This window comes from Mustelus asterias, chromosome 17, assembly GCF_964213995.1.
Source record: "Mustelus asterias chromosome 17, sMusAst1.hap1.1, whole genome shotgun sequence".
Lineage (NCBI taxonomy): Eukaryota > Metazoa > Chordata > Chondrichthyes > Carcharhiniformes > Triakidae > Mustelus > Mustelus asterias.
In genome coordinates, this window is record NC_135817.1 from 11,910,146 (window position 1) to 11,924,096 (window position 13,951).

Here is a 13,951-nt window from a genome sequence, read left to right on the forward strand (position 1 = left end):
TTATCCTTTTGCTTTCCTTCAAGTGATTTTAAAATAATAGCTGGTTTAAACTCCAATAGAAGCAGATGAAAAATCAATGCAGCACACTGCACATGCTCAGATTGCACAATCCAATCTCTCAGAGTCCCGGTCAAAATATCAAATCCAAGTCACGGCTTTTGGGAAAAGTAGTGGGTTTCGATGAAAAGACAATTTCGTGGATATAAACATTCTACTGCAGATATATTCAATTCCTGGGATGGAGGCTATCTTATGAGGAAAGATTGGCCAGGTTGGGCCTGTATCCATTGGAGTTAGAAGAATGAGAGTTAAACTTATTGAAACATATAAGATCTTGCAGGCACTTGACAGGGTGAATGCTGAAAGGATGTTCCCCCCTGTGGGAGTGACTAGAACAAGGGGAAACAGTTTAAACGTAAGGGATCTCCCATTTAAGAAAGAGTTGAGAAAAAAATCATTCTCTCAGAGGGTTGTGACTCTCTAGAAATCTCTCCTCAGAGAACAGGGGAGGAAGGGTCATTGAATATTTTTAATACAAAGGTAGATAGATTCTTCACTGACAAGGGAGTTAAAGGTTATCAGCGTAGGCGGAAAGTGAAGTTGAGGTTACAGTCGGATCAGCCATGATAGTATTGAATAGCAGAGCAGGCTCAAAGGGCTGCAAGGCCAACTAAGTTTAAGTTTAATTATTAGTGTCACAAGTAGGCTTACATTAACACTGCAATGAAGTTACTGTGAAAATCCCTTAGTCGCCCCACTCCAGCGTCTATTCGGTACACTGAGGAAGAATTTAGCATGGCCAATGCATCTAACCAGTCTTTTGGACTGTGGGAGGAAACCGGAGCACCCGGAGAAAACCCACACAGACACGGGGAGAACAGTGACACAAGTCGGGAATCGAACCCAGGTCCCTGGCGCTGAGAGGCAGCAGTGCTAAATAGGAAGGTATTAAACAAGTGGCATAGTACACACAGGAAGGTATGAGTCCAGTCATACACACAAGAGGGTATGAGTGCAGCAGAGCGCACAAGAGGGGGTGAGTGCAATAGTGCACACAAGAGGGTATGAGCAGTAGTACGCACAAGAGTGTGGAATGGGAGGAGGTGGAAGTCACTGAAGCAAATAAAAGTATCAATGTCAAAAGTGATTTATTCAGGGCTATGGGGACAGAGTGTGGCAGTGGGATTAGTTTGGGATTGATACAGGGCGATTGGGACAGAGTGGGTCAGTTGGATTAGTTTGGGATTGATACAGGACAATGGGGACAGAATGCTAAGACGTCTCACAACACCAAGTGAAAGTCCAACAGGTTTATTTGGTAGCACAAGCCACTAGCTTTCGGAGCGCTGCCCCTTCATCAGGTGAGTGGGAGTTCTGTTCACAAACAGGGCATATAAAGACACAAACTCAACTTACAAAATAATGGTTGGAATGCGAGTCTTTACAGGTACAGACAATGTGAGTGGAGAGAGGGTTAAGCACAGGTTAAAGAGATGTGCATTGTCTCCAGCCAGGACAGTTAGTGAGATTTTGCGAGCCCAGTCAAGTAGTGGGGGTTACAGATAGGGTGACATGAACCCAAGATCCCGGTTGAGGCCGTCCTCATGTGTGCGGAGCTTGGCTATCAGTCTCTGCTCAGCAACTCTGTGTTGTCGTGTGTCGTGAAGGCCGCCTTGGAGAACGCTTACCCGAAGATCAGAGGCTGAATGCCCGTGACCGCTGAAGTGTTTCCCAATAGGAAGAGAACACTCTTGCCTGGTGATTGTCAAGCGGTATTCATTCATCCGTTGTCGTAGCGTCTGCATGGTCTCCCCAATGTACCATGCCTCGGGACATCCTTTCCTGCAGTGTATCAGGTAGACAACGTTGGCCGAGTTGCAAGTGTATGTACCATGTACCTGGTGGATGATGTTCTCACGTGAGATGATGGCATCCATGTCGATGATCCGGCACGTCTTGCAGAGGTTGCTGTGGCAGGGTTGTGTGGTGTCATGGTCACTGTTCTTGACTTCACTTGACTTGACACTGCCCTTGACTTGACATGTATGCCCAAGCCATCAGGAGGTGCGTTAATGCCAGATTCATCAGCCGCACTCACAAGACAGCCCCGAACATCATCCAAGCACAATGCAACGCCATCCGTGCTCTCAAACCAGCAGACAAAGGAAGGGCCATCGTCATATTGAAAAGAATGGATTACTGCAAAGAAGTGTACCAACAACTGAACAACGAGGAGCACTACAGACAGTTACCCGCAGATCCGACCAAAGAACACACTTGTCAACTCAACAGACTGATCAAGACCTGTGATCCAGACCTTCAGAGCACCCTCCATGCTCTCATCCCACGTACTCCCCGCGTTGGAGATCTCTACTGCCTCCCGCAGATACACAAGGCAAGCACACCCGGCCGTCCCATCATATCAGGCAATGGAACCCTGTGCAAGAACCTCTCCGGCTATGTCGAGGGCATCCTGAAACCCATTGTACAAAGAAACCCCAGCTTTTGTCGCGACACTATGGACTTCCTACAGAAATTCAGCACACATGGAGCAGTGGAACCAGGAGCACTCCTCGTCACAATGGATGTCTCAGCACTCTACACCAGCATCTCCCACGACGATGGCATTGCTGCAACTGCCTCAGTACTCAATGGCGACAACTGCCAATCTCCAGATGCAATTTTACAACTCATCCGCTTCATCCTGGACCACAATGTCTTCACGTCAACTACCGGATCTTCATCCAGACACACGGAACAGTCGTAGGGACCAAATTCGCACCTCAATATGCCAACATCTTCATGCACAGGTTCGAACAAGACCTCTTCACCCCACAGGACCTTCAACCGATGCTATGCACTAGATACATCGATTACATTTTCTTCCTTTTGGACTAATGGTGAACAATCACTGAAACAACTATATGATGACATCAACAAGTTCCATCCCACCATCAGACTCACCATGGACTACTCTCCGGAATCGGTTGCATTCTTGGACACACGCATCTCCATCAAGGACGGTCACCTCAGCACTTCACTATACCGCAAGCTCAAGGATAACCTCACGATGCTCCACTTCTCCAGCTTCCACCCTAAACACATTAAAGAAGCCATCCCCTACGGACAAACCCTCTATATACACAGGATCTGCTCAGATGAGGAGGATCACAACAGACACCTCCAGATGCTGAAAGATGCCTCATAAGAACAGGATATGGCGCTCGACTCATCGATCGACAGTTCCGACGCGCCACAGCGAAAAACTGCACCGACCTCCTCAGAAGACAAACACAGGACACGGCGGACAGAGTACCCTTCGTCGTCCAGTACTTCCCTGGAGCAGAGAAGCTACGACATCTTCTCCAGAGCCTTCAACATGTCATTGATGAAGACAAACATCTCGCCAAGGCCATCCCCACACCCCCACTTCTTGCCTTCAAACAACCACACAACCTCAAACAGACCATTGTCCGCAGCAAATTACCCAGACTTCAGGAGAACAGTGACCACGACACACACAACCCTGCCACAGCAACCTCTGCAAGACGTGCCGGATCATCGACACGGATGCCATCATCTCACGTGAGAACACCATCCGCCAGGAACACGGTACGTACACTTGCAACTCAGCCAACATTGTCTACCTGATACGCTGCAGGAAAGGATGTCCCGAGGCATGGTACATTGGGGAGACCATGTAGACGCTACAACAACGCATGAATGAACACCGCTCGACAATCACTAGGCAAGAGTGTTCTCTTCCTGTTGGTGAACACTTCAGCGGTCACGAGCATTCGGCCTCTGATCTTCGGGTAAGTGTTCTCCAAGGCTGCCTTCATGACACACGACAACGCAGAGTCGCTGAGCAGAGACTGATAGCCAAGTTCCACACACATGAGGACGGCCTAAACCGGGATCTTGGGTTCGTGTCACACTATCTGTAACCCCCACGACTTGCCTGGGCTTGCAAAATCTCACTAACTGTCCTGGCTGGAGACAATTCACACCTCTTTAACCTGTGCTTAACCCTCTCTCCACTCACATTGTCTGTACCTTTAAGACTTGATTACCTGTAAAGACTCGCATTCCAACCATTATTTTGTAAATTGAGTTTGTGTCTTTATATGCCCTGTCTGTGAACAGAACTCCCACTTACCTGATGAAGGGACAGCGTTCCGAAAGCTAGTGGCCTGTGCTACCAAATAAACCTGTTGGACTTTAACCTAGTGTTGTGAGACTCCTTACTGTGTTTGCCCCAGTCCAACGCTGGCATCTCCACCTCATGGGAAACAATGGGGCAATAAGATTAGTTTGGGATTGATACAGGAGTATGGGGAGAGAGTAGGGCAGTGGTATTAGTTTGGGATTGATACAAGGCTTTGGGAGAGTGGGGGAGTTGGATTAGTTTGGGATTGATACAGGGCTATGGGGAGACAGTGGGGTACTGGTATTAGTTTGGAACTGATACTGGGCTATGGGGAGAGTGGGGAAGTGGGATTAGTTTGAGATTGATACAGGGCTATGGGGAGAGAGAGTGGAGCATTGGGATTAGGTTGGGATTTATCTGGGGCTATGAGGAGAGAGTGAGGTGGTGGGATTAGTTTGGAATTGATACAGGGTTATGGAGAGAGTGCGGGGCAGTGGGATTAATTTAGGATTAATGTGGGGTTATGGGGAGAGTGGGACAGTGGGATTAGTTTGGGATTAATCCAGGACAATCGGGGGAGAGTGAGACAGTGGGATTAGTTTGGAATTGCTACTGGATTATGGGAAGAAAGTGGGGCAATGGGATTAATTTGGGATGGATACAGGGCTATGGGAGAGTGTGGGGCAGTGGGATTAGTTTGCGATTTATTCGGGGCTATGAGGAGAGATTGAGGTGGTGGGATTAGTTTGGAATTGATACAGGGGTTATGGGGCGAGTGGGACAGTGAAATTAGTTTGGGATTAATCCGGGACAATGGGGAGAGTGGGACAGTGGGATTAGTTTGGGATTGCTACAGGATTATGGGAAGAGAGTGGGGCAATGGGATTAGTTTGGAATTGGTACGTGGCTCTGGTGAGAAAGAGGCAGTGGAATTAGGTTAGGATTGATACAGGGTTGTGGGGAGAGTGGAACAGTGGGAATAGTTCGGGGATTGCTACAGGATTATGGGGAGAGAGTGGGGCAGTAGGATTAGTTTGGGATTGTTACAGGATTATGGGGAGAAAATTGGACAGTGGGATTAGATTTGGATTAATGCAGGGCTATCGGCAGGGAATGGGGCATTGGAAATACTTTGGGAGTGATTCAGCGATATTGGTAGGAGTGGGAATAATTTTAGATTGCTGTAGCAATGAGCAGCACAGACACAGTGGGCTGAAATGCTGGCTGTGTGCTATAATCCTTCATGGTTCTTTGACTCATCTGCTCCATTGAGGCAATGAACTATCATTGTGCCATCTTGGTAAATTTGGTTTAAAAAAGGATAAATCTTGTCACATCTGTCACCTGCCTTGCTTATACAGCTTGTGACCCAGCATTATTTGAAAACACCCTTCAACTTCGAGAAAAACGACTGGATATTGAGGAAGCCTTGGCTGAAGAGAAAAAAGTTGTGGAATTATTAAAGAAAGAATATGATATGATTGCCAAGAAGGTTTGTGATTTGAGTCCTTTTAGCTTTTAGATAAGAATATCTAACTCTACCGTTTAAATAAGAATATCTAATTCTACCTTAAGCATCTTTTCTGTTAGATAAAAAGAACATACAATGTCTGTTTAATCAAGTAGCAGTGGAATAATGCAGACTAAATTGAAATGGCACTTGCAGAGGATCAGAATGGATGCATTGTTGGTGATAAATAGGTAGGGGAAGTGCTGGCGCAGTGGTATTGTCACTGGACTAGAAATCCAGAAACCCAGGGTAATGCTGTGGAACCCAGGTTTGAATCCCACTACAGCAAATAGTGAAATTTGCATTTAATAAAAATCTGGAATTAAAAGTTTAATGATGACCATAAAACCATTGTCAATTGTTGTAAAGATCCTACTGGTTTTGTAATGTTCTTTAAGGAAGGAAATCTGCCATCCTTAGCTGGCCTGGCCTACATGTGACTCCAGTCCATGGCAATGTGGTTGCTTCTTAAATGCTCTCTGAAATGGCCTGTTGATTTTTAAATGCCCTCTCAAATGGCTTAGCGAGCCATGCAGGTGAGGGGTAATTTGAATTGAAGAAAATGTTCTCCTTGAGATAGTCATTAGTCGAGTCTTTTGGGATTTGCACCATTGTGCACACTTACCTGCCTGAAACCCCATTGGCAGGATGTTACATCCTACACAGGTGAGTGCCCGATACTCATATGAATATAGGAAATAGGAGCAGGAGTAGGCCACTTGGCCCCTCAATCCTGCTCTGCCTTTCAATAAGATCATGGCTGATCTGATTGTAACCTCAACTCCACATTCCCACCAACCCCCAATAGCCTTGCACCCCTTTGTTTATCAATAATCTATCCACTGCTGCCTTAAAAATATTCAAAGACACAGCTTCCACCTGGAAGGATGAGAAAAAAGTGAGAAAAGTTCCACATAGCTGGACTACCCCGCTTTAGATTTTTGGGCAATAGCCCTTTAATTAATATGAGGCGGGACATCTGTCTTTCTCCAGGAGGATGTCCTGCTTCATAGAGCTGCTGGCTAATCAAAGGCCTCCAGTAGCTCTGCACACTGGGAGCGCCAAGCAGGAGTGGTGGCCACTGCCAGTACTGCAGATAAGACAAGGCAATAGCATTCAGTGATCGATGGGCACATTTAATACAGACCATACCCAACCAGCTTGTGTTTGCAGAATACAGTGTCAATGTGATTCCCCGATTGGACAACATTTGCTAAAAGTTCCTCATGTACTAAAAATTACACTGTAACCAATTTAAGATTGTCACTTGGGCTCACAATGTGGAGTATTTGTGTGTACTGGAAGCTATATATAATACACAGGGCCCTGTTCTTTGCAGACAGACAGAACACGTACACACAGTGTGCCTGTTTCATCTAAACAAAATAAGTGACAGCTGTTCACTGGTTTATCCACAGGACAATGCCTTGACCAATCAGTCAAGCTGCCTGGTTTAAGTTTCCATATAATGCTAGGCAGTTAACTGTCAGTCACCATCAACTGTTGCATTCTCCATGACAATACTTCTACCAATTAGAGTCCACTTGCCAACCAATCAGTGCCCTCTCCTCATGCAGTAAAATGCCATTGTTTCTCTTACATTGGTATTCTTGCGATCCCTGATGAATGCAAGAAGGGAAATTTCGACAAAATGTATTCTTTCAGCAATACCTGAGCTTTGTATTTAAGTAAGTCCAAGATCTCACTGGGGCCAGGCTGACAAGCCCCAGGGAGTTAGGGGGCTTGTTGGACAGAGCAGGACTTGTAAGAGGTTGTGGGGAGGCAAAATTGTGAGGTGGGAGAAGGGACTCTGATTGACACAGAGGGCCCGGGAAGGAGGCATCACCCCTTTCACTGGTCGGCAGCCTTTAGGGTTAAACTGGTGGGCTACAAGTTGGGCCTAGGGCTTTCCCACTGCAAATTAAATCAGAGCAGCAACAGAATAGCACCCTTAATTGGGCATTCATTGATCACCTAAAGGCCTCTATCAGGCCACAAGTGGGTGACTGACCCAATACCTCCTCCACTGCCTATAAATTCATGGTGGGGTGATGGCACAGTGCCCTAAGTTATATGCCAGCCGCCTGTATTCCTGCGATAAAAGTCAACTCATGTCAGTTTTAATCTACATCGTTTGAGCAGTTGGAGAAGGCACTAGGGCCTGGTCTTTCTTTATGTATGCTAACAGGACTCCACTGATGCCAAATGGAGCCTGGTGATCTTTGGCTTCGCTGCTACACTGAAGCAAGAGGATGAGGCATAATTTTTTAATATTCTTTTGTCAGTCAACGCAAAACAGAAATGATTCTCTGGGCCCCACAGGAATGTTTAGACCCCCATGTTCCCCACTTCTTCCTTCTTTTTCCCCTATTTCCTCCCATAAGTTTCCTTTCTACATATGCAGCCAGTTCCCTCCTGCTCTCACAGGATCTTCGCTATGATAGAGGCCTAGACTTGCACAGATGTGTGCCAAAAGGAAACCAACTGAGAGCTAAAATTGAAACTTACGAGGTTGGCTGCAGCTATGCTAACTATGATGTAATTTATCTTTCTCACTTTTCTTGGACAGTCTCTTGGAAAAGTGTAGATTAATTATGAAAACCAGCACAAACTTGTTAAGAGCAAATCCTGCTTAACTAACTTGATTGACTTTTTTTAATGAAGTAAACAGAGAGGGTTGATCATGGTAATGTGGTTGATGTGGTGTACATGGACTTCCAGAAGGCATTCGATACAGTGCCACATAATAAACTTTCCAGCAAAATTGAAGCCTATGGAACAAAAGGGGATGTGAAAACAAGAAAACAAAGTTGACAGAGTGACAGAAAACAGAGAGTAGTGGAGTGAATAGTTGTTTCTCAAACTGGAGGAAGGTGTACAATAGGGTTCCCCAGAGGTCCGTGCTAGGACCACAGCTTTTCTTGACCTGCTTTAAATACACCGTTTCAAAAATTGCAGATGACACAAAACTTGGAAGTCTAGTGAGCTGTGAGGAGGATAGTGATGGAGTTCACAGGAATGGTCAGGCTGGTGGAATGGACATTGTGAAAATTTAATGCTAAGACATGTGAATGGATTCATTTTGGTTGGAGGGCAGTATAAAATAAAGGGCACAAATCTAAAGTGGGTATAGGGAACAGAGTGACCCTAGGTATATGTGGATAAATCATTGAGGTTGGCAGGACAGATCGAGAAAGTGGTTAAAAAGGCATCCAGGATCCTGGACTTTATCAATAGGAACAATGAGTAAAAAAGTAGGGAAGTCATGCTAAACTTGTACAAAGCACTGGTTCAGCTTGAACTGAAGTATTGTGTTCAGTTGTAGGCAGCACACTTTAGGAAGGATGCAAAGGCATTAGAGAGAGTGCAGAAAAGATTCACAAGAATAGTTCCAAGGATAACGAACTTCAGTTATGAAGATGAATTGGAAAAAGTGGAGCTGATCTCCCTGGAGCAAAGTAAGACTACAATTGATAGAGTTATTCAAAATCATGACAGGTCTGGACAGAGAAATAGAGAGACATTGTTCCCATTAATGGAAGTATCGAGAATCTGAAGACACAGATGAAAATGATTGGCAAAGGTAAGATGAGGAGAAATCTCTTTCTGCAACAAGTCCTTAGGATGTGGAGTGCACTACCTGAGAGAGTGGTGGAGGCACATTCAAATGAAGCTTTCAGAAGTAACTTGGATCATTATCTGAAGAGGAAACATTTGTGGGCCCCAAGAAGAGAGATAGGGGAGTCGTATGAGGTGCCTGGTTCTTGCAGAGAACCAGCACAGACATGATGGATCAAATGGCCTCCTTCTGTGCTATAAGCATTCTATGAAATCATTGCCATAGTCCACAGGCTTTAAATTAGTGAAGAGAATGGTGGGAGATTCAGGGAAAAGGGTAAATTCAAAAGAAACAAAATAAATATTGAGGCTTGGAGTTGAGTAGCGACTTGGGTAGAAATAGGTGGGGTGAAAAGAGCAAGGATCTTTGCCAAAAAAATCAAGATGTAGAATTAGTTTGGGTGGAGCTAAGAAACAGCAAGAGGTAAAAAAACACTGGTGGGTGTAGTTTATAGAACCCCAATTCTAGAAAGGAGGGAGGGAGAAAACAGGAAAGTATAAACCAGGTCATCTGATTCCAGTGATTGGGAAAATGCTAGAATCTGTTATTAGTGATGTGGTAATAGGACACTTAACTAAACTGGGCTGAGGCAACATAGATTTATGAAACGGAGACCTTGTTAGGCAATCTTTGAAATGTTTTAATGGTGTAACTAATAGGGTGGATAAGGGGGCAATCAGCAGATTGTAATACATTCAGATTTACACACATTTGATAAGGTGCTGTTCAAGGATTAATGGGTTAAGGATTAGCATGGATTGAAGATCAGTTAATGGACACAAAGCAGAAAGTAGTAATAAATGGGCCATTTTCAGGTTGCTATGACAACCAGTGAGATACCACAAGAATCAGTGCTTGGACTAGTGCTGTTTACAATCTATATCAGTAACCTAGATGAGGGAATCAAGTGTAATGTATCTAAGTTGCTGGCAATACCACATTAGATGGGGAAGTAATCTGTGAGGAGGGTGCAAAGAAGCTACAAAAGGATATAGATGGGTTAAGTGATTGGGCAAGAATATGGCAATATGGAACATAATGTGGAGAAATGTGAAGTTACCCACTTTGGTACTACCCCCATCCTTTAAGCCCCTTATTTTCTTAACCGTGTCCCCACCACATCCAGGATGCCCTTCCCTTAGCTCTTCTACTCCGTGTGCCCCTGAATATATCCCTTGCCCATCCTGAGCCTCCACAGAAGCTGCCAGTTCCCTGCTCCCCTTCCCTGTGCCAAACAAGGAAAACCACTGACCTCAGACACAACAGCACAAAGCCAACCATTCCGCGCCACCTTTAAACAAACGTGAACCCATTGCCCTGAGATTCTTGTGTCCCATTGAATTCATCTTGAAAATGTGACATAATTACAAAGGGGATGATTCTCCCAGCCCATTGCGCTGCTAAAGCAGTGCAGCAGGCTGGGAGAGTCAAGTGGAGGCTGTGTAGCGGACTCCCCACTGGGTGCCATGGCCTCCACGAGTCTCTGGTTGCCGGATTTCCGGCGCTTTCAGTTCCACGTCAGAAACTGGCGCGGAGCTGCATAAATGATTTAAATGATGATTTTAATCTTATTAGCGGGCCCGGGATTCAAGTCTCCCTCACCCCCAGGCATGTTTCGCTCCAGCGGGGGTTTATAACAGCTCCCCAGTAGCAGGGAGCTGGCGGCCCGACCCCACTGAAGTGAAAGGAGGTGCCCAGGAGTTTGGTGGTAAGGGGGGTAGCCCCTGGGCATTGCCAGCTTGGCAGTGCCAGTCTGGCCTTCTGGCACTGCCCAAAGGGCAGAGTGGCAATGCCCAAGGGGCCACCTTGGCACTGTCCACCGGGCATTGAGCAGTGCCAAGGGGGTGGGGCCTAATGGGGGTGGGGTCCATGGGGGGCCTCTTGGGGTGAGCTGGTGGGGGAGTACCGCTGCCACCCTGCACTGGGATCAGTGACAGAGGGAGGGATGCCAGCAATCGGGGCTTGCCATCGGGGTGGGGAGGGGGGGGTAGTCGGGACTGCTGGGGGCAGGGTGTGGGGTGGTCAAGACTGGCCCAGACATGGCTGGGAGGCCAGCGATCGGGTGGTGGGGTGTTGCACCGCTAGTGATGCGGGGCTGTGGGGTCGGTCAGCGATCGGGAGGCCGGCAATGCGGGGCTACTGCATATGTGCCGATCTCGGAACATCTCCAAAGTCCCGCTGAAAAAACGAGCAGGATTTACTCCAGTTTTTACATGAATTCGACACTTAGAATTTTTTTGGGAGAATCCCATCCAAAATATGATGAGCATTCATGGGATACAAAGGTTCCAAGTAGGAACAGGATGGTATGAAGCCAGGCATACTACAAAAACACCATTGACTTAATCGCTAAATTTGAGTCTGTCATCGGGAGAGCAAAATTTTAATAGTTCATACCACCTGCCACATTTCCTGCTCGTGTTGTCCCCATAAAATCACTCCACCCATGTGTGAAAGGTATGCGCAACTCTTCTGAGGTCAGGATCCTCTTTGTGAGGACCAGTGAAAAATTGTATTTCTGCCTATGCACGATGTGCACCAAGCTGGGGAAAATACCCGTCCTTGGATACTGCTGTGGGAAACCTGCTGGTGAATCCGGAACATTCTGAAAGATAAGTGCCAAATGTTTTGGCACCCTTCAGAAATGTCACTGTTAAATTTATATTGTAATATGGATGTTTTTATAATGTACTGATTCATCATAGGGACTAGTCTTGTAAGAGAAAGTTGATCCTGACATTAACCAGCATTTTGTAATTATTATCATGTATGACAGTACTTTTCCTATTGCTGTTGTGCATCAAAAAATGTTTTTAAATATGTCCCGCCAGCCTCTGCCCTCCTGTTTTGTGCTGTGATTTAAATTGGCAAACAGCTCTGGCTGTTTAAAAAAAAAAGCTGCTTTTGAGGGTTGAAAGAAATCTCAGCATCTGCTCCTGTGCATTGATTGACAGGAATTCTGTATTGAAATGGAAATAGGACACTGTTCTATTCTGTAGGCTTCAGGAAATGTGGCTGGGAACTTTTGTCTCCCGTTTAAAATGGAGGTGGGGTGGAATTTATTTTCTCTCAGTTTTTGTCCTTAGGATTCACTACCCCAGGGAGCAGGGGAGGCTGGGAGTTGAATTTTTTCAAGGCTGAGTTAGACACATTTTTAATTGACAAGGGAGTCAGGGGTTAAGGGGGGGGCAGAGAGAAAAGTGGAGTTAAGGCCACAATATGATCAGCCATAACCTTATTAAATGGTGGAGTGGGCTCAGGGGGGCTATATGACTCACCCCCACTCCTATTTCTTAAATTCTTAAGAGGCTTGGCAGAAAGCTTCCCCTGGTTATGGAAACCAGAACAAATGGTCATCGTCTCAGAGTAAGGGGTTGGATATTTTGGACTGAAATAAGAGATTTCTTCATTCAAAAGGTTGTGAGTCTTTAGAATTCTGGCCTCCAGAGTTGTGGCTGCTCGGTCCTCGAGTATATATAATGTAGAAGTTGTTAGGTTTTGTGGATACTCAGGAATATGGGAATAGTGTTGAGGTGAAAGATCAGCCATGATCTTACTGAATGGCAGAGCAGCTTCACATAGCCAAATAGCGTATCCTAGTCCCTATTCCTTTTGTTCTCACATTCCTCATGGACTAGGTGACGATGTAATTGCACTGTTACCACAGGTAAAAATTATCGAAGGAACTGTAAAGTCTGCGAAGAAAGACCTGGAAGTATTGCAACGAGAGAAACAGCAGAAACTGAATGAGCTGTATGTGGTTATTCCTCTGAAACTCCACCAGGTAAAAAAAGATGGATTTAAACTGCTTTGTTATAAAACTTCATTTGAACTGTCTTTCATTGCAAACAAAGTGCAACCCCTGAATAAAGACTGCGAATTATCATGCACTCATTTACATTTTGATATTGGCTATCTATGCTTGAGGCACATTGACAGCATTCCTATTAACATTTGTAGTAATCTTGAACATATGAGGACAAGGGGAACAGCGACAATGGTGTGGCCTCACCATACCCTGTGCCGTAGGAGTAAGACTTCTCTACTTGTGAAAAAGCTGATGTATCTTAAATAAAAACAGAAAGTGCTAGAAAAATCAACAAGTCTGGCCGAATCTGTGGAAATATAACAGATGATGATTCTTCCGAGCTAAAGAGAGAGAAAAATGTGATGGATTATATACTGTGTAAGAGGGGAGGAAGCAGTGATAGGTGGGAACTAAGAGAGATTGAAGCAAAGATATGTAGGTACAAGACAGAGGGAGTGTTAATAGCAGTGTGAAAGATTATGAAGGTTCTGATAGTGGCATAAAGGTAAGGAAAAAGCATTACAAAGGTCAGTACTCAGTGAAAGCATAACAAAAACCAAGTGACAGATGGCACTGTGGGGAGGATGTATTGTATGGGACAAAAAAAAAATTGGATTTAAAAAAGGGGGTCAAGATGGAGGAGAAAGGTCACAGTCTAAAGTTGTTGAACTCAAAGTTGAGTCCCAAGGGGTAGATAAAGATAAACTATTTCCACTTGTTTGAGATTTAATAATTTGTAATATGCTAAATACTATTTGCCTCTCTATTTGCTTGCTGTAGCTGCATGTTAACTTCCTAAACTTCATGTACAAGAACATCTAGGTTCTCCTGAATGCAAAGACTTCCTAGTATCACCATTCAAAA

General features: G+C 45.2%; 1 protein-coding gene across 2 annotated transcripts in view; it reads left to right on the forward strand.

The window, feature by feature from the left end:
* Positions 1–13,951, forward strand: part of cfap44 (cilia and flagella associated protein 44) — a 218,205-nt gene that overhangs the window by 188,998 nt on the left and 15,256 nt on the right. For both annotated transcript variants that reach the window (XM_078232289.1, XM_078232290.1), the window contains exons 29-30: positions 5,512–5,642; positions 12,947–13,063. In XM_078232289.1, coding sequence (XP_078088415.1) covers positions 5,512–5,642; positions 12,947–13,063 — 248 coding nt within the window. The remainder of the gene's footprint in view (positions 1–5,511; positions 5,643–12,946; positions 13,064–13,951) is intronic.